General features: G+C 38.2%; 1 protein-coding gene and 1 pseudogene across 9 annotated transcripts in view; one reads left to right on the top strand and one right to left on the bottom strand.

Moving 5' to 3' along the window:
- Window positions 1–5755: 5755 nt before the first annotated feature.
- The window catches only part of CFAP206 (cilia and flagella associated protein 206), a 56953-nt gene continuing 36029 nt past the window's right edge, over window positions 5756–26679 (bottom strand). For 6 of the 9 annotated variants that reach the window (XM_031012408.2, XM_055391156.1, XM_019029995.3 and 3 more), the window contains exons 12-13: window positions 9057–9200; window positions 5756–6201 (exon numbers count right to left, since the gene is read on the bottom strand). In XM_031012408.2, coding sequence (XP_030868268.2) covers window positions 5971–6201; window positions 9057–9200 — 375 coding nt within the window. In that variant the 3' untranslated portion in view covers window positions 5756–5970. The remainder of the gene's footprint in view (window positions 6202–9056; window positions 9201–26679) is intronic. The other 3 variants (XM_055391157.1, XM_063707762.1, XM_055391158.1) reach the window with 1 other exon arrangement.
- On the top strand, window positions 24634–26157 carry LOC134758664 (hsc70-interacting protein-like; annotated as a pseudogene).

The following is a 26679-nucleotide window of genomic DNA, read 5'->3' as shown; positions in this document are numbered from 1 at the left end:
TGAGGGAAACTGAACACTAGAGGTATCTCAGGAAACAAAGAAAAAGATAAATTTATAGAATTTTAGGGAAGGATGGGATTAGGTGAAATTTAAAGGAAGCAGTGTTTGATAAACTCAAAGCAGGACTATATGTATCCAATAGGGACTGTAGAACAGTCTCAGGATCCTGTTTCTTGAAAACTACAAAGTTACCATAGATGTGGAATGTTGTATTCAGGAGCCCCTTAATTGAGGCTGCTTCTTTGTATGAAAATGATGTAGATCCCCCCAAGCAAAAGTAGGGTGTTTCATTCTTACTGATGTAATTTCAAGCAGCAAGTTTTCCTAGAGTATATGATTTTAGAGAACAAAGTTTTTCAGTGAATTAGAAAGCAAACACTCAAAGAAGGGCCTTGCTATTATACTTTATAGTGTCAGCGTATACTTAGTTATTTCCCATTAACTTTGCAGCAGGCTTTACCTGGGTTTGTTATCCCAGCTCAATTAATGACCAAGCAGCTATTTACAGTCTTACTCTGAGCTAATTTTTACTTTCTCACTCTGAATTATCCTCAGTCTTGGAGGAAAAAAATATTGATTTAATGTCTTTCTTTCATGTGTGCCTAGTTTTCCTTACAACTCTGGTTAGAGAAAGAAGCAGCAATCCTTAACATATGAGATACAAGGCCCTGTGCCTGATAAGATAACCTTACAGTGCTTCAAGCAGCCATTGCTAATGCCACTTGAGTCCCTAATGATTTCTGATTGTCACTAGAAAACTACAGTATTTGCTTCAATCCCCTGCTCTCTTCCATTTCCTGCTCATGTATCAGAGCTACCCTAGTCTCAATGATGTGTATAAAAAGAAGCCCAGTACTGTATCCATTGGTAATAAAGTAAAAGTATGAACTTAATTAAATAAAAAGGCTGTGAGGAGGCAAATACCAAAAGGCTTAAGGAGGTTATAATTGAATTCAAATAATAGATTATTAAATGTGGTAATGTTTAAAGAATAGTAAACAGTTAACCATAAAGAACATATAAATAAGATATAGATACCAAAAGAAAATTATTTCACTGGCAGTTTAAGCATATTACTTTCATTGTGCTATTAAGCATCCAAAACCTATTTGCTAAGTTATTGTTTTTATTTTATTTATTTTTATTTTTTGAGACAGAGTCTTGCACTGTTGCCTGGGCTGGAGTCTAATGGCACAATCTTGGCTCACTGCAACCTCCGCCTCCAGGGTTCATGCAGTTCTCCTGCCTCAGCTTCCTGAATAGCTGGGATTACAGGCACACACCACCACACCCAGCTACTTTTTTGTATTTTTAGTAGGGACGGGGTTTCACTATATTGGCCAAACTGGTCTCAAACTCCTGACTTCCTGATCCGCTGCCTCAGCCTCCCAAGTTATTGTTATTTTAAAGCAATTATTTCCTACAGTATAATATGACTAAAAAGACAATAATTGTCACATTTTATAATTGATAAAAGGATACAGGGAGATAATGTAAAATTCAATGTCTGGACTGGGAATTAAACATGAGTAATAATCATCTGTATCCAGACATTTCATATTTGAGCTTAACTATCCCTTGCCTCTCTTTTCTTTTTTCATTACCATAATCCCTCTTTGCTTTTCCTGCCAGTCACTGATGGTTTGTACCTATTTCTACCATTTTATGCTTGCTTTGCATCAATGGTATTTCCACTCAAGCCAACTCTATGAAAAGAGAGTTTGACAATTGCCTGCTCCATTGATAACTCTAATCCATCATCCTCTTTTGTTATTCACCATTTTTTGAAAGTCATAATGTGCCAAGCATTATTCTAGGCATTAACTGAGGGCTAGAAAACAAAAAGTGCAGAAAAATGGGCAAGGGGGTACAATAGACCTGAAACATTGGAGAATCTCTATTCTCTTAGCTAATATTGACAAGGCACTTACCAGGTAAGTGCTTTTTATGTGTTAACTTATTTAATCCTTATGACAACCCAATCAATGAGTTTGGAACTATTATTATCTCATTTTTATGATACAGAAACTGCAGCAGAGAGGTGTTAAGTGGTACAGCTGGTAAGTAGAAGAGCTAGACTTTTCTTCCATGATCACAGAGCTTACTTTACATCTTTTTTCTATTCTTCTGACTGCTACTCTGTCTTATTTTGTCTTCTCTTCCTCCTCATGTAACCCCCATTCTCATGGGGATGAGCTCCCAAATTATCTTTGTGCAGCCCAAATTCCTATCACCTCTGCTTTACTATCCTTGTCATCTCTTAAACTCAAATTTTCTAGTGCTGAACATGTTATCCTTTTTGACCAACCAGCTCCCCTTCTCGGTTATCCTTTATCTCCTAGGGCAGAAAGCCTGAGGTCATACTTTGAATTTTTCTTCCTTTTCCTGAGATATTATATCTTGTCTGCTTAATTTAATCTAGCATTTGCCCCCCAACATCCCCCATCATGCATGCCCCGTTCTTGCAGAAGCTTCCTAGCCATCTCTCCAAAGCGAGTGTCCCTCTCCCACAATCGATATTCTACTCAAGAATCTGCCATGATTTTCTAATGTCCTACCACAGGAAGGCAAAATGTTTCTCTGCTTAACTTTCAAAGTTCTCCAGAAAGTAAACCAACCAACTCTCTTTATTCAACTTTATTTGCCAGTACTTCCTCAAAAATAATCTCCTTTTCCCTCTTTACCATTTTTCTCCCTCTTCTTTTGCAATAACTACTTATTGCTGAATTCTATTAGCTCCCACCTTGACTATTCAAATAATCACTCAACGAATATCCTGCTTCCAGTTTGCCCTTTCATTCCTTCTTTTTTTAATTCATTCATTTATCCAACAAGATACAAATGCCAGGGGATATAAAGATGACTAATGCATAATTCAAATCTCAAGAAATTCAAATCTAACAGGAAGAATACAGATGCACTACTATCTATACATCAATTTATTTTAAGTGCTATAATAAAAGTAATAATAAAATCCAATGAAAATTCAAAGAAGGAAGCAATCAACTTGCTCAAAAGAAATGGGGAAAACTTTCATGGAAAAGATAAAGTCTGATCACACTCTTTGAGGACTGTACCTGTGGACTACATTCCAGGGCAGAGTGTGAAAAGCACAAGTTAAGAGTAGGTGTATAAAAGACCATGACCTATTTGGGCTGGGCGTGGGGGCTCACGCCTGTAATCCCAGCACTTTGGGAGGCCGAGGTGGGCAGATCACTTGAGGTCAGGAGTTCGAGACCAGCCTGGCCAACATGGCAAAACCCCATCTGTACTAAAAATACAAAAATTAGACAGGCGTCGTGGCACACACCTGTAGTCCCAGCTACTCAGGAGGCTGGGGCACGAGAATCACTTGAACCAGGGAGGCAGAGGTTACAGTGAACCAAGATCACGCCACTGCACTCCAGCCTGGGCAACAGAGCAAGACTCTATCTAAAAAATAAAAAAAATAAAGACCATGACCTATTTGAAGAGTTTTGGTTCAATCTGGCTAATGTATGTGGTGTGTGGAGAGAGTATGGGAAGAGTAGGAGAGGAAACTGGAGGATAAATGGAGATCATACTTTAAAAAGTTTTACATAATACATGAAGGAGGTTTTAGTTCATTCCCTAGGAAGCGGACAAGAGTCTTGGTAACTTTTAAGCAACTGAGGCAAAGGCTGGGGGGAAGAGGAGGCCAGATGACAGGATCAGATTTATGCATGAGAAAACATCCTGATGAACCATATAAAAAAATGGAGAGAGCAGTGACCCAGGCAGTAAGACAAAGTCCTGCTGGGAAGGTGAGAATAGGAAGACATGAATCTCAATGACAATTCAGGTCAAATGAACAGGGCTTGAAGGCTAGTAAAGTGTAGGGGGAGAAAGACAGGAAGTTTTTAACTTATGCTACTGAGTAAGGCAGTGATGCCTTTGAAAATAGAAGAAAATAAAGAGAAAGAAACAAGTTTGGCAGAGAAAGTTATTTTGATCTGTGACCTGCTGAAATGGGGGTGACCATCAGACATTAAATTCAGCATATGGTTGGAAATCTTCAGAAGGACAGGGCTTGAATAGATGGTGGAAGTCCAGGGAGAGGATGAGTTTTCCATTGGATGTAGCTCCCTTTATTCTGTTGTACTTACCAGGTGACTGTCTGATATTAGGATTGGGTTTTTAAATTGGATTTGGTATTTTTATTCACTTGGCCATTCTACTTCCAAGCCTTAAGTTGATAAGCCCAAATTTCAGGTTACAGCCATTCTTTTCTGTGTTTAGGAATCTTGCAGAATCAAATAAGTGTTAATTGAACAGATAAAATGACATTCCTGAATTTGTAAATTTTAGTATCACCCCACTCCTCCAGGCCCTGCCTTAACAGCCAGCCAGTCTATCTTAAACATCATTTGTAAACTACAGGTATGAAAATCACAAAAACTTAGAAGTAGGTTTGTTTGAAGTTTATATGCAGAAAATGGATTTCAAAGCATATTCATAGTATAAATCACATTTAAGCAGCCAGGTGCGGTGGCTCACACCTGTAATCCCAGCACTTTGGGAGGCCAAGGTGGGCAGATCACTTGAGGTCAGGAGTTCAAGACAAGCCTGGCCAACATGGCGAAACCCCATCTCTACTAAAAATACAAAAATTGGCCAGGCGTGGTAGTGCATGCCTGTAATCCCAGCTACTTGGGAGGCTGAGGCAGGAGAATCACTTGAACCCAGGAGGCAGAGATTGCAGTGAGCTGACATCGCGCCACTGTACTCCAGCCTGGGCAACAGAGCAAGACTCCATCTCAAAAACAAATAAACAAAAACATTTAAGCTACACAGAAAGCAAATTATACAAATGCCTTAGTAAAAAGTCACCTGAGCAGAAAAAATACGCCAAATACAAATGACCTCCTAGCTACTAAAGCAAGATAAACAGCCCTTCCTAGAAGCTTTATTATCCATGAATTGGTATTAGAAGTATGTAAGAGAGTAATAAAACCACAGTTATAAAATATAGCTATCAGTAATTCATGGGAGCTTTAAACACAACTGCCTATGCAGTCAGGCAAATAAGGCAAAGCAGTGACGTGGGAGGCCCATAAGGCAGCAGGAACTAGATTAGACAATGGAGGATTGAAAGTGCCCGCCCTATGAATGGGCAAAGCTACTACTTGCAGGAATGCTGGACAAGTGTCAGCATTTTATGTCAAATTTCTACATTTTGAAAAACACCATGTGAGGTGGGCATGGTGGCTTATGCCTATAATCCCATCACTTTGGGAGGCTGAGGCAAAAGGATCTCTTGAGCCCAGGAGTTCCAGACCCGCCAGGGGAACATGGTGAAACTCTGTCTCTACAGAAAATTGTTTTAAAAATTAGTCAGGTGTGGTAACACACGCCTATGGTCCCAGCTACTCAGGAGGCTAAGGTAGGATTGCTTTAGCCCAGGAGGTCGAGGCTGCGGTGAGCTGTGATTGTACCACTGCATTCCAGCCTAGGTGACAGAGCAAAACCCTGTCTCAAAAAAAAAAAAAAAAAAGAAAAAAAAACATCATGTGGACCTTTGCTCCAATTGTTCCAAATTAGTAAGGTTTTGTTACATATCAATTTAATCCATGTTAACATTTAATAGCTAAAAGCTGAAAATATTGATTAGGTTTTACGTTTGTAATGTTTAACATTAAATATGGTTTAGAAATAGACTTCTATTCCAGTAATAATCTTATATTTATATCTAAATGTTATAATTTCAATCTTAATGCTGACAAATTTTTCTAACAAATAAAAGATAAATGGACAGTTTTATTTTTCAATTTCAACAGAATGAAAAATGTGTTACAGAAAACAGTTTGATAAAATATGGGAACCCAATAAACAGTCACACAACCAATGAATGTGCCACCCCTACAAAATTAATTTGTATAGATGTTAATATACCTTTAAGTACTTGCTATTGTTCATAATTGAGTAGCATCTATTTTAAAACGTTGTCTGTAATTAGGTTTCATCCACATCTCTAGTTAAGTTCACCTTGACCTCATCGGTGATTTCGCTCTTTCCTCCACGAAGACCAGCCAAGTAAATCTGAGGCCTGGGCATCCCAGTGCTGTCTTCCCTCATGGACTGGGTGCTAGTGTCCTTTGGAGGGTACACCTGGGAACAATTTTCTCTTCTCAAGTGACTAAGATCAGTTTGTACTGAGTGAGTAACTTTCTGGCGCAAATTAGCCTAAAGAGAAAGAGAATACAGGAATTAACATTTCTCTAAAGAACAAATAACATAAAATATTATCAGATACCAGTTAATATCTGCCTATTTTTGTCTTCAATCCACAAGAAATTAATTCCATAACATAGCATTTTTTTCTATAAAACATTGGAAAATCTATAACATAATAGAAAATTAAATATCCCTTACCAAGATGTAGAAAAATATCTAAAATGTTGAAAATTGACCTCAAAAAACATACAGATTCAAAATTACAGTGAACTCAACCAGTTATTTATTAATATAATCTAATTCCTTCATTATTATACTTTGAGAGTCATATAACTTGGATTTTTCCACTATACTTGTTTTTTTTTTTACAAAAATATAAGATTTATACAGTATTATCTTTTAAAAATGGACTTCACCGTAGATTTTTAACAGAAAAGAGTCTGATGCTTTCCATTTGTATTTTACAGTTTTCTACATTTTGCTTACTCCCTTTATAGATTATTAGTAAACATGAGGTTAAACAGATTACTCAGGCTGGGAAGCAAGGAGGAGCTTATAAAAAGAAGAATAAGTTTGCTGCGGTTATAGTAAAAGCCAAGAAAAAACTCAAAAGGCATTATAGCATGTGAGTGAAGAAGGCGACACCTGGAATTAGAGGAAACATTTCAGAGTTTGAGATACTGCAGGTGACTGAGAACCGAAACTACTCCCCAATACCCAGGTTAGTGTCCACATTAATATGACTTTACTATTCCATTGTCTTCATTAGCATAATTTTACCATTCCAAGAGACTCTTGCCTAAGCAAATAACTTGATTGCTCATTTCAGTAGTACCTGAGAGATGTGTCAACTCTTCAGTAGTAAGCATCAAAACACAGTTTCAGTCCTAAGAGTCTGCATCCCTTGCCTCAAAAAATCTTCTTGCTATTCCCGCCAATGCTGGACTGCTTTTTCATGATCCTAACCCAATCCGATTCAAACCTCCATCCTACCCCCAGTCCACCTCAGTCATTGGAAGACCTGCCTTAGCAAACTTCAAATTCTCAATCAATTCTGACTTTGCAGTTCCTCTTTTGAGACACTGCCAAAGCACTGTTGAGGTGGTGTTTTCCCTTACGGCTGTAAGCAATAAACTCAGCTTTGTCTTATCCACAGGTTAGGTAGGTGACACTTGGGGAGCTGGCATTCAATATAATACAGTTCTAGGGAATAATAAGGCCCAAGGTGAGAGTCAGAATTAAGTGGAGATTGAGGAATGGGAAGAGAGGGCTCAGTCAGTATGAAGTTCAGACCCCTGAATACCCCATTCTCTTAACGTTTCCAGTCCCTACCTATGCTGCCACCTCTATCTCTCCTATCCTATCCAGCCATCACTTCCCTCCTCCTCTTTGCCTATTTGTATCTCAAAAGCAACATAAAATATCACCTGTGTTAATTTAGTAGAATTTTCATTTCACTTCTGTTACACCACTTACAAGGAGGTACCACTTACAAGGAGGTACTGAAATATTTTTAATGTAACAGTATCACTTGCTAGAACAAAGTAGTGGGATATATATGTTACCCAATAAATCTAATGAACTCAAGTGAGTTTAGTAGATAATAGAAAATAATATGGGGGTTGGGCATTTCATGAACTACAGGAGAGTAACTGATAGGAAGGAATACTAATGGAACAATGATCTGGAAGATATATGGGGAAACTGATCCTTCCTCATGCCAGGGAACTGAAAAGCTGCCACCAGAGTGAGTAGCAAAGGAAATAATGTGGTCAGTGGGACTGAATATACAAATGGACTGAATATACAAATGGACAAAGGCTAGACCATATATGACAATAGAACTCTTTGACTTGCAGCCTGTACATCAACCAGTCAGGGAAGCCAGTCTCAACCTCTATAGCTGTAGCAGTTGACCCAGAATGTTGAAGACTTAGCCAACTTCTCCATTTCTTGGCCCCTTCTGCCCCAACTCAGGACCAACCAGAGAAACCTAGATATGCTCACCAAACCAATCTCATAAAATGCCCTGCTTCTAGTTAGCCTGCTTCCAGCTTTCTCATGTTAACAAACTACAATCAGAGAACATCTGAAGGCTTCCCCCTTTTCTGACTATAAAGCTTTCCCACTCCCCTGCATGCTTTGAGTCTACCAAACGCAAGTGACAGTGTCTGACTCCCTTGCTACAGTAAGCTCTAAATAAATAGCCTCGCTTTGTTCTCATTTGGGTAGGCATTGTTTATTTCCACACCTGATTTCAGTTAAAGAGATGGATAAAATATACTAAAAAGGGGCTACAGACATAAAAGATTTTATTTTTTCCATACTACAAATATTTGTTGTTTAAAATGACAAGATACCATAAAGAGGGGATGGTGGGGGGAATTTCACTGAGTTGGACAGGGATGAGAGTTTCAAAGACAGGCTTTAAGGGTAGGTATCTATATTGTAATTAAGGTGACTGAGAATCAGAAGGATGAGAGTGCCCAGGGTCTGGAGATAATATGTTGTTGAGGGGAAAATATCTATGCTTTAATAGAAAAGGTCCAAAAAACAAACAAAAAAAAGAATGGTATACCTTAAGTGATTAAAGGAAGTTGGGAGTGCTTTAAATACTAGCACCAAGTTTTAAAACTGATGATAGACAGACGGATATATAGATATTATCATTGTTCTATATATGCTTAAAATTAGAAGACAATCTTATAATGTAAACCTAGCAAGTTATAAATTATATTTTTGTTAGCAAAGAACTCTGTATAAAACATTATTTTATATAAATAATTTAATTTACCAACTCTATGAGTAACAATAGGTTAAAATTCCCCAATATACAAATAATTCTAGAAAGTATTGTTACAAACCAATTTTATAGCTTTTCTTCTTAATTCCCATTCATTCCACTCATATGATCTCACAATCATTGGTGGCAGTATGTGTGTATCCGTCTGTGTGCTACTTTCACATTTTGTAATTGGTTTTATATAATGTTTGTCAGCATCTCTCATCTAAAGAAGTGGAGTTTTGTAGTTAGTGCTTGTAAAAAATAAACATTATTTACTGATAACTAAAATATTTAGCTAAAACTGACAAAACACTTAAAAAACAATAATTTTTGGACATGGAATATACTTGTAAATACCAATAAAGAAAATAAACACATAATTAATGAGCTGAATATAATTGTTTTTCTGGGAATTATGGCTTCGTGATTCTGTTAATGTAGGGGGTGTTTTATTTTAACTTTTATTGTAGATTCAAGGGGGCACATGTGCAGGTTTGTTACAAGGGTGTATTGCGCAATGCTGAGATTTGAGGTAGGATTGAACCCATCACCCAGATAGTGACCACAGTACCCACTAGTTCATTTTTCAGCCTATGCCCCCCCTCCCACTCTTTCCACTGTTGCAGTCTCCAGTGTCTACTGGTCCCATCTTTATGTCCATGTGTACCCAATTTTTAGCTCCCACTTATAAATGATAACATGCAGTGTTTGGTTTTCTGTAGAACGTGTATTTTGGAAGGAGAAAACATCCCTCATTCCCAAGTCAAATATCCCTCCCCACTTTGCACAACTGATAACATGAGTAAATAGCTGTTGAAAATGGATAGAAATTGAAAATAACTTTATTAGGTAAAAATCACATCTATTTGAACTATCAAAACCTCTTTAAGACATATGTTGAACTCAAGCTATGCATACATAGCAGGTTATTATCCAAGGTTTTTGCTTTGTTTTTAGTTGAATATACTGATTTTCTTTTGGGGAACCCAATATTAAGAATTCACTAATTCCAGGCTAAACAAGACATGATGGTGCTGGACATGACATTGTTGACGTTGCTGGAGGGAGTGGTAGAGGTTTAAGGTACTTAGGTCACAGTAAAAAGGAGGGAGAAGATATTCTTTCCAAACAACAGATAATCACTGAGTGTCTAACATTTGATATAATTTCTGACTATAAAATTATCTTATGATATATTTAGGTAGATTTTAAAAATGCTAAAAAGATAGTTAATAATACTGTATCATACAAGTAAATGGCAAGTAAATTAGACAGTAAGGACTACATGAAAAAGACAGGGATAAAATTCATTTCTGCAGATACTAAAGGTCACTGAAGAACAGATGGGAATTAAATATCCAGAAAGACAGGAAAAAACAAGACCAGGTGTATAGGAAAAAATTATGCTTTAGTGGAAAACAAGGCATTATCCACATACAACATACCTTTCCAGTCGTCTGATTCTAGCCTTTCACTGTCCTTGGGGTATCTTACAACTCTGTAAGTTATAAATGAGTGATAGCAAGACCAAATAATTTCTGTCTGTAGATATGCACAGTATATCCTGTCTGTAGAAGTTCAACTGACTTCCCTTTCCCCATGTGGAAAAATCAGCGTTGCCTCCATTTACACATTCATTTGAATATTCCTGATCTATAAATGTGTCTGTTCTTAGGGTTCTCTTTTGAACTGGTTATAACATCTACCTGGTCCCCTCATTGATTAATGAATAGATTACTCTTAACACATGTTCACTTTTATATCTGCTTATGTGCATGACAATAATTTTACCCATTTCTGAAAACTATCTTTTAACAAATAGAAGACTAGAGCATATAGAACAAGTTTTTTAAAACCAGTATATAACTCACAATTTTTCTGACAGAGAGGTCATGGAAGGAATTAGTAGAAATAGAAGGATAAAAAGACATGTATGCCTCGAACACCAGTCCCCAAAATTGGGATTTCATCTTACAGACAAAAAACGGAAGAGTTTTGAATTCAGAGTAAAATGAATGGCATTTTCTAATTTGCAGAAAAATTATTAAAATTTTCTATTGTAAATTTTCCCCTCATAATTTTTCAAAGTAGTTGGCTCCTGCAATCATTTGTTCTAAATTAGAATTTTTTATAACATCTAATTAAGCAAAAAATTACATGTATTAAACTTAAGATAGCAACATTTATAATACTCATCAAAATGAATTATCAGCTCCAGGAACTCTACAATTTGAACAAATTTGAGAACTACTGACTTGGTAAACTTAATTTGGTGGTATTTTTTAATTTTTATGGGTACACAGTAGGTGTACATAATTATCAGGTTACATGAGAGATTTTGATACAGGCATACAATGTGTAATAATCACATCAGGTAAATGGGGTGTCCATCACCTCAAACAGTCATCATGTCTTCATGTTATGAATATTCCAATTGTACTCTTTCAGTTATTCTGAAATGTACAACAAATTACTGCTGACTGTACTCACCCTGTTGTGCTACCAAATACTAGATCTTACTCCTTTTATTTAACTATATTTTTGTACCCATTAACCATCCCCATTTCTCACTCCCCACAACTACCTTTCCCAGCCCTCTGGTAACCATCATTCTGCTATCTCCATTTCAATTAGTTTAGTTTTTAGCTCCCACAAAGGAGCGAGGACATATGAAGTTTGTCTTTCTGTGCCTGGTTTATTTCACTGAAAATAATATTCTCCAGTTCCATCCATGTTTTTGCAAATGACAGGATCTCCTTTTTTATAGCTGAATAGTACTCTATTATGTATATGTACCACATTTTCTTTTTCCAGTTGTCTTTGATGGATATGTGGGTTGCTTCCAAATCTTGGCTACTGTGGATAGTGCTGTAATAAATATGGGAGTGCAGATATCTCTTTGATACACTGATTTCCTTTCTTTTGGATATATACCTAGCAGTGGGATTGCAGGATCACATGGTATTTCTATATAGTTTTTTTAGGAACTTCTATACTGTTCTCCATAGTGGCTTACTAATTTACATTCCCACCAACAGTGTACTAGGGTTCCCTTTCTCCATATCCTCAGCAGCATTCGTTATTGCCTGCCTTTTTGATATAAGCCATTTTAACTGGGGTGGGATGAAATCTCATTATAGTTTTGATTTGCATTTCCCTGATGATCAGTGATGTTGAGCACCTTTTCATATATCTATTTGCCATTTGTATATCTTCTTTTGAGAAATGTCTATCCAGATCTTTTGCCCATTTTTCAGTTGGATTACTAGATTCTTTCCTAATTGAGTTGTTTGAGCTCCTTATATATTCTGGTTATTAGTCCCTTATCAGATGGATAGTTTGCAAATATTTTCTCCCATTCTGTTAGTTGTCTCTTCACTTTGTTGTTTCCTTTGCTGTGCAGAAGCTTTTTAACTTGATGTGATCACATTTGTCCATTTTTGCTTTGGTTGTCTGTGCTGGTGGGGAATGACCCGAGAAATCTTTGCCCAGTCCAATATCCTGGAGAGTTTCCCCAATGTTTTCCTGTAGTATTAATAGTTTCATAGTTTGAGGTCTCAGATTTAAGTCTTTAATCCACTTTGATTTGATTCTTGTATATGGTGAGAGATAGGGTCTAGTTTCATTCTTCTGCACATGGATATCCAGTTTTCCCAGCACCATTTATTGAAGAGACTGTCCTTTCCCCAACGTATATTCTTGGCAACTTTGTTTAAAATAAGTTCACAGTAGATGTATGGATTTATTTCTGGGTTATCTATTCTGTTCCATTGGTCTATGTGTCTTGTTTTTATGCCAGTACCATGCTATTTTGCTTACTATAGCTCTGTAGTATAATTTGAAGTTAGGTAATGTGATTCCTCCAGTTTTGTTCTTTTTGCTTAGGATGGCTTTGGCTATTCAGGGTCTTTTGTGGTTCCATATAAGTTGTAAGGTTATTTTTTCTATTTCTTACAGAATGTCATTGGTATTTTTGTTTTTTGTTTTTTTTTTTTTGAGATGGAGTCTCGCACTGTCACCCCGGCTAGAGCTCAGTGGCACGATCTCCGCTCACTGCAAGCTCTGCCTTCCGGGTTCACACCATTCTCCTGCCTCAGCCTCCCGAGTAGCTGGGACTACAGGCGCCTGCCACCACGCCCGGCTAATTTTTTTCTATTTTTAGTAGAGACGGGGTTTCACCATGTTAGCCAGGATAGTCTCGATCTCCTGACCTCAAGATCCGCCCATCTCGGCCTCCCAAAGTGCTGGGATTACAGGCATGAGCCACCGCGCCCGGCCAGTCATTGGTATTTTGATAAGGATTGCATTGAATCTGTAGATGCTTGAGTAGTATGAACATTTTAACAATATTAATTTTTCCAATTCATTAACATGTTGCTTTGTGCCCTCTTCAATTTCTTTCTTTCTTTTTTTTTTTTTTTGAGATGTTGTCTCACTCTGTCGCCCAGGCTGGAGTGCAGTGGCACAATCTCAGCTCACTGCAAGCTCCGCCTCCTGGGTTCATGCCATTCTCCTGCCTCAGCCCCCTGAGTAGCTGGGACAACAGATGCCCGCCACCACGCATGGCTAATTTTTTTGTATTTTTAGTAGAGACGGGGTTTCACTGTGTTAGCCAGGATGGTTTCAATCTTCTGACCTTGTGATCCATCTGCCTCAGCCTCCCAAAGTGCTGGGATTACAGGTGTGAGCCACTGCGTTCAGCCAACCTCAGTTTCTTTCATCAATGTTTTATAGTTATCTTCATAGAGATCTTTCACTTCTTTGGTTAAGTTTATTCCTAGGTATTTAATTTTATCTGTAGCTATTGAAAATGGGATTACTTTCTTGATTTCTTTCAGATTCTTTGCTTTTGGCATACAGAAATGCTACTGATTTTTGTATGTTGACTTTGTATTCTGCAACTTTACTGTATTTGTTTATCAGTTGTATTAGTTTTTTGGTGGAGTCTTGAGATTTTTCCAAATGTAAGATCATATCATCTGCAAACAAGCATAATTTAACTTCTTCCTTTCCGAGGTGGATGCCTTCATTTCTATTGTCTGATTGCTCTAGCTAGGAATTCCAGTACTATGTTAAATAACAGTGTTAAAAGTGGGCATATTTGTCTTGTTCCAGATCTCAGAGGAAAGGCTTTCATTTTTCCCGTTCGGTATGATACTACCTCTGGGTCTGCTGTATATGGCTTTTATTGTGTTGAGGTATATTCCTTCTATACCCAGTTTTTTTGAGGTTTTTAAATCATAGAATGATGTTGAATTTTATCAAATGCTTTTTCAGCATTTGATAAAGCATATGACCAATTAAAATGGTCATATGGTTTTTGTCCTTCATTCTGCTGACATGATGTATCACATTGATTTGCATATGTTGAACTATCCTTGCATCTATGGGATGAATCCCACTTGGTCATAATGAAAGACCTTTTTAATGTGTTGTTGAATTCAGTTTGTTAGTATTTTGTTAAGGATTTCACATCAATGTTCATCAGCAATACTGACCTCTAGTTTTCCTTTTTTGATGTGTCTTTGTCTGGTTTTGGTATTAGCATAATACTTGCCTTGTAGAATGAGTTTGGAAGTATTCCCTCTTCCTCTACTTTTTGAAAGAGTTTGAGTAGGACTGATACTCATCCTTCTTTAAATGTTTGGTAAAATTCAGCAGTGAAGCCACTGGGTCCCCAGCTTTTCTTTGCTGGGAGACCTTTTATTAAGGGTTTCATCTCCTTACTTGTTATTGATCTATTCAGGTTTTGTATTTCTTCATGGTTCAATCTTGGTAGGTTTGATGTGTCTATGAATTTATTTCTTCTGGGTTTTCCAATTGATTGGCATGTAGTTGCTAATAGTAGCCTCTAGTGGTCCTTTGAATTTTTGTGATATCAGTTGTAATGTCTCCTTTTTTATCTTTGATTTTCTTTGGGTCTTCTCTCATGTTTTCCTAGCCTGGCTAAAGTGTAACTATTGACTAACAATTTGTCTATTTTGTTTATCTTTTCTTAAAAAAAGTACGTTTTCATTTTATTGATCTTTTATATTTTTTTCATTTCAATTTCATTTATTTCTGCTCTGATCTTTATTATTTCTTTTCATCTACTAATTTTGGGTGTGGTTTGCTCTTGCTTTTCTAGTTTTTTAAGATGCATGCTTGGGTTCTTTGTTTGATGTCTTTCTACTGTTTTCATGTAGATAGTTATTGCTATAAGCTTCTCTCTTAGCACTGCTTTTGTGTTTCCACTTTTATTGTTTCAAGAAATGTTTTAATTTCCTTCTTAATTCCTCCGTTGACCCACTGGTCATTAAGGAGCGTATTGTTTAATTTCCATGTGTTTATATGGTTTCCAAAGTTCCAGTCTGGGTGTGGTGGCTCACACCTGTAATCCCAGCACTTTGGGAGGCCGAAGTGGGTGGATCACTTGAGGTCAGGAGTTCAAGTCCAGCCCGGCCAACATGGCGAAACCCAGTCTCTACAAAAGTACAAAAATTAGCTGAGCATGGTGGTGTATGCCTGTAATCCCAGCTACTTGGGAGGCTGAGGCAGGAGAATCACTTGAACCCGGGAGGCAGAGGTTACAGTGAGCAGGGATCATGCCACTAAAGTCCAGGCTGGGCGACAGAGGGAGACTCCATAAAAAAAAAAATAAAAAATAAAAGATAAATTAAAAAGTTCCTCTTGTTATTGATTTTTAGGGTTTTTTGTTGTTGTTTTGTTTTGTTTTGTTTTGTTTTTTTTGAGACAGAGTTTCACTCTGTCACCCAGGCTGGAGTGCAGTGGCGCAATCTCAGCTCACTGCAGCCTCCGCCTCCCGGGTTCAAGCAATTCTCCTGCCTCAGCCTCCTGAGTATCTAGGATTACAGGCATGCACCACCACACCTGGATATTTTTATATTTTTTTAGTAGAGACAGGGTTTCACCATGTTGGCCAGGCTGGTCTCAAACTCCTGACCTCATGATCTGCCTGCCTCGGCCTCCCAAAGTGCTGGGATTACAGCATAAGCCACCACACCCAGCCAATTTCTAGTTTTATTCCATTATGATTAGAGAAGCTACTGATATGATTTCAATTTTTTGATATTTTTAAGATTTCTTTTGTGGCCTAACATATGGTCTTATCCTTGAGACTGATCCATGTGCTAAGGAAAAGAATATGTATTCCGTCGCCTTTGGACAAAATGTTCTGTAAGTATTTGGTCAATTTGGCCTACAGTGCAGATTAAGTCTGATGTTTCTTTGCTGGTTTTCTGTCCGGTAGATATATCCAGTGCTGAAAGTGGGATGTTGAAGTCTCCAACTATTATTGTATTGGGGTCTATTTCACTCTTTAGCTCTAATATTTGTTTTATATGTCTGGATACTCCAGTGTTGGGTGCATATATATTAATAACTATTACATCCTCTTGCTGAATTGATACTTTTATCATATAATGATCTTCTCTGTGTCTTTTTATAGTTTTTGTCTTAAAATCTATTTTATCTGATACAAGCATGGCCACTCCTGCTCTTTTTTGGTTTTCATTTGCATGGAATAGCTTTTTTCATCCCTTCATTTTCAGTCTATGTTTGTCTTTGTAGGTGAAGTGCGTTTCTTGTAGGCAACAGATCATTGGGTCTTGTTTTTTTAAATCCATTCAGCTACTCTGTCTTTTGATTGGAGAATTGTTTAGTCCATTTAATTCAGTGTTATTATTGATAAGTATGGGTTTATTATTGCCATTTTGTGATTTGCTTTCTGGTTGTTTTGTGGTCTTCTCTTTCTTCCTTCCTTCTTTTCTTCCTTTTTGTGAAAGTGATTTTCTTTGGTGGCATGTTTCAGTTTCTTACTTTATATTTTTGTGTATCTATTGTAGGTTTTTAAATTCGAGGTTACCAAGAGGCTTGCAAGTAACATCTTACAACCCATTATTTTAAACTGATGAAAACTTAACTCTGATTGCAAAAACAAGCAAAGAAAAAACTGATAAAAACTCTACACTTTTTCATCCCCCACCCAGCCACTGCCGCTTCTTAACTTTTTGTTGTTTCTATTTAAATCTTATTATACTATGTCTTTAAAAGTTGTTATAGTTACTATTTTTGATAGGTTATTCTTTTAGTCTTCCTACTCAAGATATGAATAGTTTACACACCACAATTACAGTGTTATAACATTTTGTATTTGTCTGTGTACTTACTATTAATGAGTTTTGTGCCTTCAGATGATTTGTTATTGCTTGTTAATATCCTCTTCTTTCAGATTGAAGAACTCCCTTTAACTTTTCTTGCAGAACAGGTCTGGTGATGAAATCCCTCAGCTTTTGTTTGTCTGGGAAAGTCTTTATTTCTCCTTCATGTTTGAAGGATATTTTCATCAGATATATACTATTCTAGGATAAAAGTTTTTTTTTTTCCTTCAGCACTTTAAGTATGTCATGCCATTCTCACCTGGCCTGTAAAGTTTCCACAGAGAAATCTGCTGCCAGATGTATTGGAGCTCCTTTATATGTTATTTCTTTCTTTTCTCTTGCTGCTTTTAGGATCCTTTCTTTATCCTTGACCTTTAGGAGTTTGATTATTAAATTTCTTGAGGTAGTATTTGGGTTAAATCTGCTTGATGTTTTATAACCTTCTTATACTTGAATTTTGATATTTTTCTCTAGGTTTGGGAAATTCTTTGTTAATATCTCTTTGAATAAACTTTCTACCCCTATCTCTTCTCTGCCTTCTCAAGGTCAATAACTCTTAGATTTGTCCTTTTGAGGCTATTTTTTAGATCCCGTAAATGTGCCTCATTATTTTTTATTCTTTCTTCTTTTGACTCCTCTGACTATGTATTTTCAAATAGCCTGTCTTCAAGCTCACCAACTGTTTCTTCTGCTTGGTCAAGTATTTATTGAGAGACTTTGATACATTCTTTGATTTGTCAGATTTTTCAGATCCAGAATTTCTTGTTTTTAATTATTTCAATCTCTTTGTTAAATTTATCTGATGGGATTCTCATTTCCTTCTCTGCATTATCTTGGATTTCATTGAGCTTCCTCAAAACAGCTGTTTTGAATTCTCTGTCTGAAAGGCCAGGCCACATATCTCTGTCACTCCAGAATTGGTCCCTGGTGCCTTATTTAGTTTGTTTGGTGAGGTCATGTTTTCCTGGATGGTCTTGATGCTTCCGGATGTTTGTCAATGTCTGGGCATTGACAAGTTAGGTATTTATTCTAATCTTAGCAATCTGGGTTTGTTTGTACCTGTCCTTCTTGAGAAGGCTTTCCAAGTATTCAAAGGGAATTGAGTGTTGTGATCTATGACTTTGGTCATTGCAGCCTTATGTATCTTAGGGGGCACCCCAAGCCCAGTAACACTGTGACCGTTGCAGACTCATGGAGGTACTGCCTTGGTGGTCTTGGGTATGATGTGGGAGAATTCCCTGGATTACTAGGCAGAGTCTCTTGTTCTCCTCCCTTACTTTCTGCCAAGCAAACAAAATCTCTCTCTCCATGTTGCGCCAACTGGAGTGGGAGGAGAGGTGATGCAAGCACCCCCTTGGACACCACCACTGGGGCTACGCTGGGTCACACCTGAAGCCAGCACAGTACTGGGTTTTGGTACTGTGGCAACTACTTTCTGGCTACTGCTGATGTTTATTCAAGGCTCAAGGGCTCTTTAGTCAGCAAGTGATAGATCCTGCCAGGACCGGGCCTCCCCTTTCAGGGAAGCGGATTTTTTTTTTTTTTTTTCTTTTGAGATGGAGTCTCGCTCTGTCGCCCAGGCTGGAGTGCAGTGGCACTATCTCGGCTCACTGCAAGCTCCACCAGGAAAGCGGATTTCTTACTGGCCCACGACAGATCTAGAAATGCCCTTCAGGAGCTAAGGCCCAGAATCAGGAACTATAGGAGTTTGATTTGTGCTTTATTATACTGTGACTGAGCTGGTACCCAAGTTGCAAGATAAAGCCGTTTTTACTATTCCTCTCCTTTCCTCAAATAGAAAGAGTCTCTCCTTGTGGCCACCACAGCTATGAATGTGCTGGATCACACCTGAAGCCAGCATGTACTGGGTCTTGCCCAAAGCCCATGGTGACTGCTGCCTGGCTACCATTGATAATTATTCAAAACCCAAGGGCTCTTTGGTCAGCAGGTGGTGAATTCTGCCAAAACTGGGTCCTTGCCTTCAGGGCAATGGGTTCCCTTCTGGCCCAGGGTGGGTCTAGAAATGTCATCCACAAACTATGGTCTGGAATTGGGGCTTCAGGACTCTGCTTGGAGCTTTATTTTACTGTGGCTGAGCTGGTATCCAAATTACAAGACAAAGTCCTCTGTACTCTTCCCTTTCCTCCCAGAACTCCAGGCTGCACTGCCTGGAGTTGGGAAAGGGGTAATGCAAGCACTCCCTTGTCTACCGTAGCTGATGTCTCACTGGGTCGCATGCACCCAAGTCCACTGGTTCTGAGCACAGCATGGCACCAGGACTTGCCCAGGAACTGTAGTCTGTGTGGCCTAGACTGCCTTTCAAGTTTATCAGGACCCTAGTACACTATAGCCCATGATACTGGGGCTAGCCAGAACTCAGGTTCCAACTGCTGAGATGGAAAATTCCCTTCTGGCTAGGGCTGGTCTAAATGCTCCCGCCATGGGCACTGGCCGAATTCTGCCCTGTACTGCTTTATGCTATGACAGGGCAGCACTGAATTCCAATGCAAAGTCCTAACAATCACTTTGCTCTCCCTCCACCAAGTACACAGATTCTCTATCTGTGTCACGTGGCCGCTACTGGGGCATGCGGGGAGGGGTAGTATAGGCAATTAAAGACTGTCTTTCCTACCCTCTTCAGTACCTCTTTCCTTGGTATGATGTTTAAAAAAGGTACTGTGATTGCTCTCCTGATTTTTAATTCTTTTATGAAGGTGCTTTCTTGTGTAGATACTTGTCTGATTTGATGTTCCTGTGGGGGGATGATCACTGGAGGGTTCTATTCTGCCATCTTGCTCTGCCTCTCAATCTGGTGGTAATTTGAAGGGTGAAACATACCTTTTTTTTTTTTTTTTTTTTGCCATAAGTAGCTTTGAGACTTTTTGTGGTAAGTGGCTATATCATAGCTCCAAAATTACACACACACACACATACACACACACACATTTTCATTTATTCAAAGGAAATATATACACACATTTATAAAGAAATGGTACATTAAAAAGTCACATCATACTACCCAAAGTGATCCACAAATTCAACGCAATCCCTATCATAATACCAATGACATTCTTCGAGAAATAGAAAAACAATCCTAAAATTCATATGGAACCGCAAAAGAGCCAGACTAGCCAAGCAATCCTGAGCAAAGAGAACAAACCTGGAGGCATCACACTACCTGACTTCAAAATATGCTACAAAGCCATAGTAACCAAAAGAGCATGGTATTGGCATAAAAACACAGAGACTAATAGAATAGAATACAGAACCCTGAAATAAATCCACACATTTACAGCCAACTGATTTTCAACAAAGGTGCCAAAAGGACACACTGGAGAAAGGACAGTCTCCTCAATAAATAGTACTTGGAAAACTGGATATCCATATGCAGAAGAATGAAACTAGACTTCTATCTCTCACCATATGTAAAAACTGACTCAAAATGAAGACTTAAATGTAAGAACCAAAATTATGAAACTACTGGAAGAAAACAGGAGAATGCTTCAGGGCATTGGTCTGGGCAAAGATCTTTTGGATAAGACCTCAAAAGCCCAGGCAACAAAAGCAAAAATAGACAAATGGGATTATATCAAACCAAAAAGCTTCTGCACAGCAAAAGAAACAATCAACAGAGAAAAGAGACAACCTACAGAATGGGAGAAAATATTTGCAAACTATCCATTAAGGGATGAATATCCAGAACTTACAAGGAACTCAGCTCAGCAAAAACAAAACAAAAAAAACAAATAATCCAATTTTAAAATGGGCAAATGATCTGAAGAGACATTTCTTAGAATAAAACATACAAATGGCCAACAGGTATGTAAGAAAATGCTCAATGTCACTAATCATCAGGGAAATGCACAATCAGCTATCATCTCATTCCAGTTAAAATGCCTATTATAAAAAAGACAGAAAACAACAAATGCTGGTGAGGACATAGAGAAAGGGAACTCATTTTTTTTTTTTTTTTTGAGACGGAGTCTCACTCTGTCACCCAGGCTGGAGTGCAGTGGTGTGATCTCGGCTCACTGCAAGCTCTGCCTCCTGGGTTCATGCCATTCTCCTGCCTCAGCCTCCCAAGTAGCTGGGACTACAGGCACCTGCCACCACACCTGGCTAATTTTTTGTATTTTTTAGTAGAGACGGGGTTTCACCATGTTAGCCAGGATGGTCTCAATCTCCTGACCTCATAATCTGCCCACCTCGGCCTCCCAAAGTGTTGGGATTACAGGCGTGAGCCACCGCGCCCGGCCCGGGAAAGGGAACTCATACACTTTTTATGGAAATGCAAGTTTGATGGGAATGCAAGCCATTATGGAAAATAGTATGAAGGCTCCTCAAAAAGACTAAAAATAGAAATACCATATGATCCAGTAATCCCACTGCTGGGCATATATCCAAAGGAAAGGAAATTGGTATGTCAAAGAGATATCTGCACTCCTATGTTTATCACAGTACTACTCACAATAGTCAAGTTATGGAAACAACCTAAGTGTCCACCAACAGGAGAATAAAGAAAATATGGTATATTTACACAATAGAATATCATTCAACCATAAAAAAGAATGAAATCCTGTCATTTACAGCAACATGGATTGAACTGGAGGACATTATGTTAAATGAAATAAGCAAGGCACAGAAAGACAAATACCACATGTTTCACTCATGTAGGAGCTAAAAAAGTTGATCCCATAGATCCTGCCCATATAAGTAGGGAGTAGAATAGTGGTTACCAGAGGCTGGGAAGGGAAGTGGATGGGGAGAGGTTAGCTAATGGGGACAAAATTACAGTTAGATAGGAGGAATAAGTTCTAGTGTTCTAGGGCACAGTAGGGCAACTATAGTTAACAAAAATTTATTTTATATTTCAAAATAGCCAGAGGAGAGGATTCTGAATGTTCCCAACACAAAGAAGTAGTAAACATTTGAGGTGATGGATATGCCAATTACCCTGATTTGATCATAATACATTGTATACATGTATCAAAATATTACATGTACCCCACAAATATATACATTTATTATGTATCAATAAAAATTTTTAAAAATTAAGGGCACATGAAAACTCGAGTTAAAAAGAGATTCTAAAGCCAGGCACAGTGGCGTGTGGCTGTAGTCCCAGCTAATTGGGAGGCCAAGGCAGGAGGATTGCTTGAAGCAGGAGTTTGAGGCTGCAGTGGGCTATGATCACACAAAACCAAACATCACATGTTCTCACTCATAAGTGGGAGTTGAACAATGAAAACACATGGACACAGGGAGGGGAACATCACATGCTGGTTCCTGTCAGGGGTTGGCGGACTAGGGGAGGGATAGCATTAGGAGAAACACATAATGTAGATAACAGGTTGATAGGTGCAGCAAACCACCATGGCACATGTATTCCTATTTAACAAACCTGCACGTTCTGCACACGTATCCCAGAACTTAAAGTATAATAATAATAATAACAATAATAATAATAAAGAAAATCTAGAAGAAATGGATAAATTCCTAGACACATACACCCTCCCAAGACTGAACCAGGAAGAAGTTGGATCCTGAATAGACTAATAACGAGTTCTGAAATTGAGGCAGTTATAAATAGCCTACCAACCAAAAAAAGCCCAGGACCAGACAGATTTCCAGCTGAATTCTACCAGAGGTACAAGGAGAAACCAGTACCATTTCTTCTGATATTCTTCCAAACAATGGAAAAGGAAAGACTGCTCCCTAACTCATTTTTTGAGGCCAGTATCATACTGATACCAAAACCTGGCAGAGATACAACAACAAAAAACAACTGCAGGCCAATATCCCTGATGAACATTGATGCAAAAATCCTCAGTGCAATCCTGATGCAAACTGAATCCAGCAGCTCATCAAAAAGCTTATCCACCATGATCAAGTAGGCTTCATCCCCAGGATTCAAGGCTGGTTCAGTATACGCAAATCGATAAACGTAATTCATCACATAAACAGAACAAAAGACAAAAACCACATGATTATTTCAATATTGAATTCCGTAGAATTCAACATCTCTTCATGTTAAAAACTCTCAATAAGCTAGGTATTGATGGAAGATACCTCAAAATAATAAGAGCCATTTATGACAAACCCACAGCCAATATACTGAATGGGCAAAAGCTAGAAGCATTCCCCTTGAAAACCGGCACAAGACAAGGATGCCCTCTCTCACCACTCCTATTCAACACGGTACTGGAAGTTCTGGACAGGGCAGTCAGGCAAGAGAAAGAAATAAAGGATATTCAAATAGAGAAGAAGTAAAACTGTCTGTTTCCAGATGACATGACCCTCTATCTAGAAAACCCCACTGTCTTAGCCCAAAAGCTTCTTAAGGTAATAAGCAACTTCAGCAAAGTCTCAGGATACAAAATCAATGTGCAAAAATCACAAGCATTCCTATACACCAACAACAGGCAAGCAGAGAGCCAAACCATGATATGAACTTCCATTCACAATTACCACAAAGAGAATAAAATACCTAGAAATACAGCTAACAAGGGAAGTGAAGGACCTCTTCAGGGAGAACTATAAACCACTGCTCAAGGAAATCAGAGAAGACACAAACGAATGGAAAAACATTCCATTCTCATGAATAGGAAGAATCAACATTGTGAAAATGGCCATACTGCCCGTAGTAACTTATACCTTCAATGGAATTCCCATTAAACCACCATTGACATACTTCACAGATTAGAAAAACTACTTTAAAATTCATATGGAGCCAAAAAAGAGCCCATATAGTCAAGACAATCCTAAGCAAAAAGAACAGAGCTGGAGGCATCATGCTACCCAATTTCAAACTATACTGCAGCCTACAGTAACCAAAACAGCATGGTACTGGTACAAAAACAGACACATAGATCGATGGAACAGAACAGAGAACTCAGAAATAAAACTGCACACCTACAACCATATGATCTTTGACAACCAATGGGGAAAGGATGCCCTATTTAATAAATGGTGCTGGAAGAACTGGCTAGCCATATGCAGAAAATTGAAACTGGACCCCTTCCTTACACCTTATACAAAAATTAACTTAAGATGGATTAAAGACTTAAATGTAAAACCCAAAACTGTAAAACTATAAAAACCCTAAAGGAAAATCTAGGCAATACCATTCAGGATATACACATGGGCAAAGATTTCATGACAAAAATGTCAAAAGCAACAGCAACAAAAGCAAAAACTGATGAATGGGATCTAATTAAACTAAAGAGCTTCTGCGCAGCAAAAGAAACTATCATCAGAGTGAACAGAGAGCCTACAGAATGGGAGAAAATTTTTACAATCTATCCATCTGATAAAGGTCTGATATCCAGAATCTATAAGGAACTTAAACAAATTTGCAAGAGAAAAACAAACAACTCCATTAAAAAGTGGGCAAAGGACATGAACAGACACTTATCAAAAGAAGACATTCATGCAACCAACAAACATATGAAAAAAAGCTCAATATCATTGATTAGAGAAACGCAAGTCAAAACCACAATGAGGTATCATCTCATGCCTGTCAGAATGGCAATTATTAAAAACTGAAAAAACAACAGATGCTGGTGAGGCTGTGAAGAAATAGCAATGCTTTTATAGTTAGTGGGAGTGTAAATTAGTTCAACCATTGTGGAAGACAGTGTGGTGATTCCTCAAAGACTTAGAACCAGAAATACCATTTGACTCAGCAATCCTATTACTGGGTATATACCCAAAGGAATATAAATTATTCTGTTATAAAGATACATGCATGTGTATGTTCACTGCAGCACTATTCACAATAGCAAAGACATGGAATCAACCTAAGTGCCCATCAATGGTTAACCGGATAAAGAAAATGTGGTACATATACACCATGGAATAATATGCAGCTATAAAAAGGAATGAGATCATGTTCTTTGCGGGGACATGGATGGGGCTGGAAGACATTATCCTCAACAAACTAACGCAGGAACAGCAAACCAAACACCACGTGTTCTCACTTATAAGTGGGAGCTGAACAATGAGAAAACATGGACACAGAGAGGAACAACACACAGTGGGGCTTGCTGGAGGGGCAAGGAGAAGGAGAGCATCAGGAAAAATAGCTAATGCATGCTGGGCTTAATACTTAGGTGATGGGTTGATAGGGGCAGCAAACCACCTCAGCACACATTTACCTGTGTAATAAACCTGCATGTCCTGCACATGTATCCTGGAACTTAAAATTTAAAAAGTAATAATAAAATAAATTTTAAAAATAAAAAAGGGGAGATGAAAATGCAGATATAACAGATGATGGATTACGCAAATGATAAGAAAGTGGCTGCCACTGAAGCCCTAAATGATGGTGAACCGTAGAAAGCCATTGACTTATTCACAGATGCCTTCAAGCTGAATCCTCTCTTGACCATTCTACATGCCAAAGAGAGCCAGTGTCTTCAACAAATTACAGAAGCCAAATGCTGCCATCTGATATTGTAACAGAGCCATTGAAATAAATCCTGATTCAGCCCAGGCTTACAAGTGATGAGCCTTACAAGTGCTTTTCACACACAGACTTCTGGGCCACTGGGAAGAAGCAGCCCGTGATCTTGCCCCTTGTCTGTAAACTGGATTACGAAGATGCTAGCACAATGCTGAAAGAAGTTCAACCTAGGGCCTAGAAAATTGCAGAACATCAGAGAAAGTATGAGCAAAACCATGAAGAGTGAGCGATCAAAGAAAAAATAGTTAAAAAGCCTCAAAAAAGAGCATGAGAGAGCCCAGAGGGATCAGGAACTCAGTAGGCTCTCTTTTCCAGCTGGCTTTCCTGTGGGAAGGCCTGTTAATGTTCACGGAGGAATGCCTGGAATGGCAGGAATGCCTGAACTCAATGACATTCTTAGTGATCCAGAGGTTCTTGCAGCCATACAGGGTCCAGAAGTTATGGTGGCCTTCTAGGATGTGGCCTAGAACCCAGCAAGTATGTCAAAATACCAGTACAATGGAAAGGTTATGAATCTCATTTGTAAATTGTCAGCCAAATTTGTAGGTCAAGCGTAATGCCCTTCTGATAAATAAAGCCCTTGGTGAAGGAAATGCAACCTGGACCACCTAATGCATGTTGCAACAATACAAACCAGTGTACCTCTGACCTTCTCATCAAGAGAACTGGGGTGCTTTGAGAATAATCCCCACCCCTCTACCCCAAATGCAGCTGAAGCATTTTACAGTGGTTTGCCATTAGGGTATCCATTCAGATAATGTTTTCCTACTAGGAATTACAAACTTTAAACACTTTTTAAACCTTAAAAATATTTAAAACAAATTTTAAAAGTCTCTTGATTCTTTTTAAAAATTAGATATCAATAATAGCTTTGCATTGCAAAATGGAAACTCTTTGTGAGTAAACTAACAAACATAAATAACCTATAATCTAAAGAAGAAATGCTAAAGAGAATTAGAAAATATTCAGAACCGAACTATGATGAAAATAGCTATGTTTAAAAGTATGCCGCAGAAACATGGATGCAGCTGGAGGCCATTATCCTGAACAAATTAATGCAGGAACAGAAAACCAAATAC

Source organism: Gorilla gorilla, chromosome 5, assembly GCF_029281585.2.
Source record: "Gorilla gorilla gorilla isolate KB3781 chromosome 5, NHGRI_mGorGor1-v2.1_pri, whole genome shotgun sequence".
NCBI classification, from domain to species: Eukaryota; Metazoa; Chordata; class Mammalia; order Primates; family Hominidae; genus Gorilla; species Gorilla gorilla.
The sequence above is the reverse complement of the archived record's forward strand: the minus strand, read 5'-3'. Positions and strand labels throughout refer to the sequence as shown.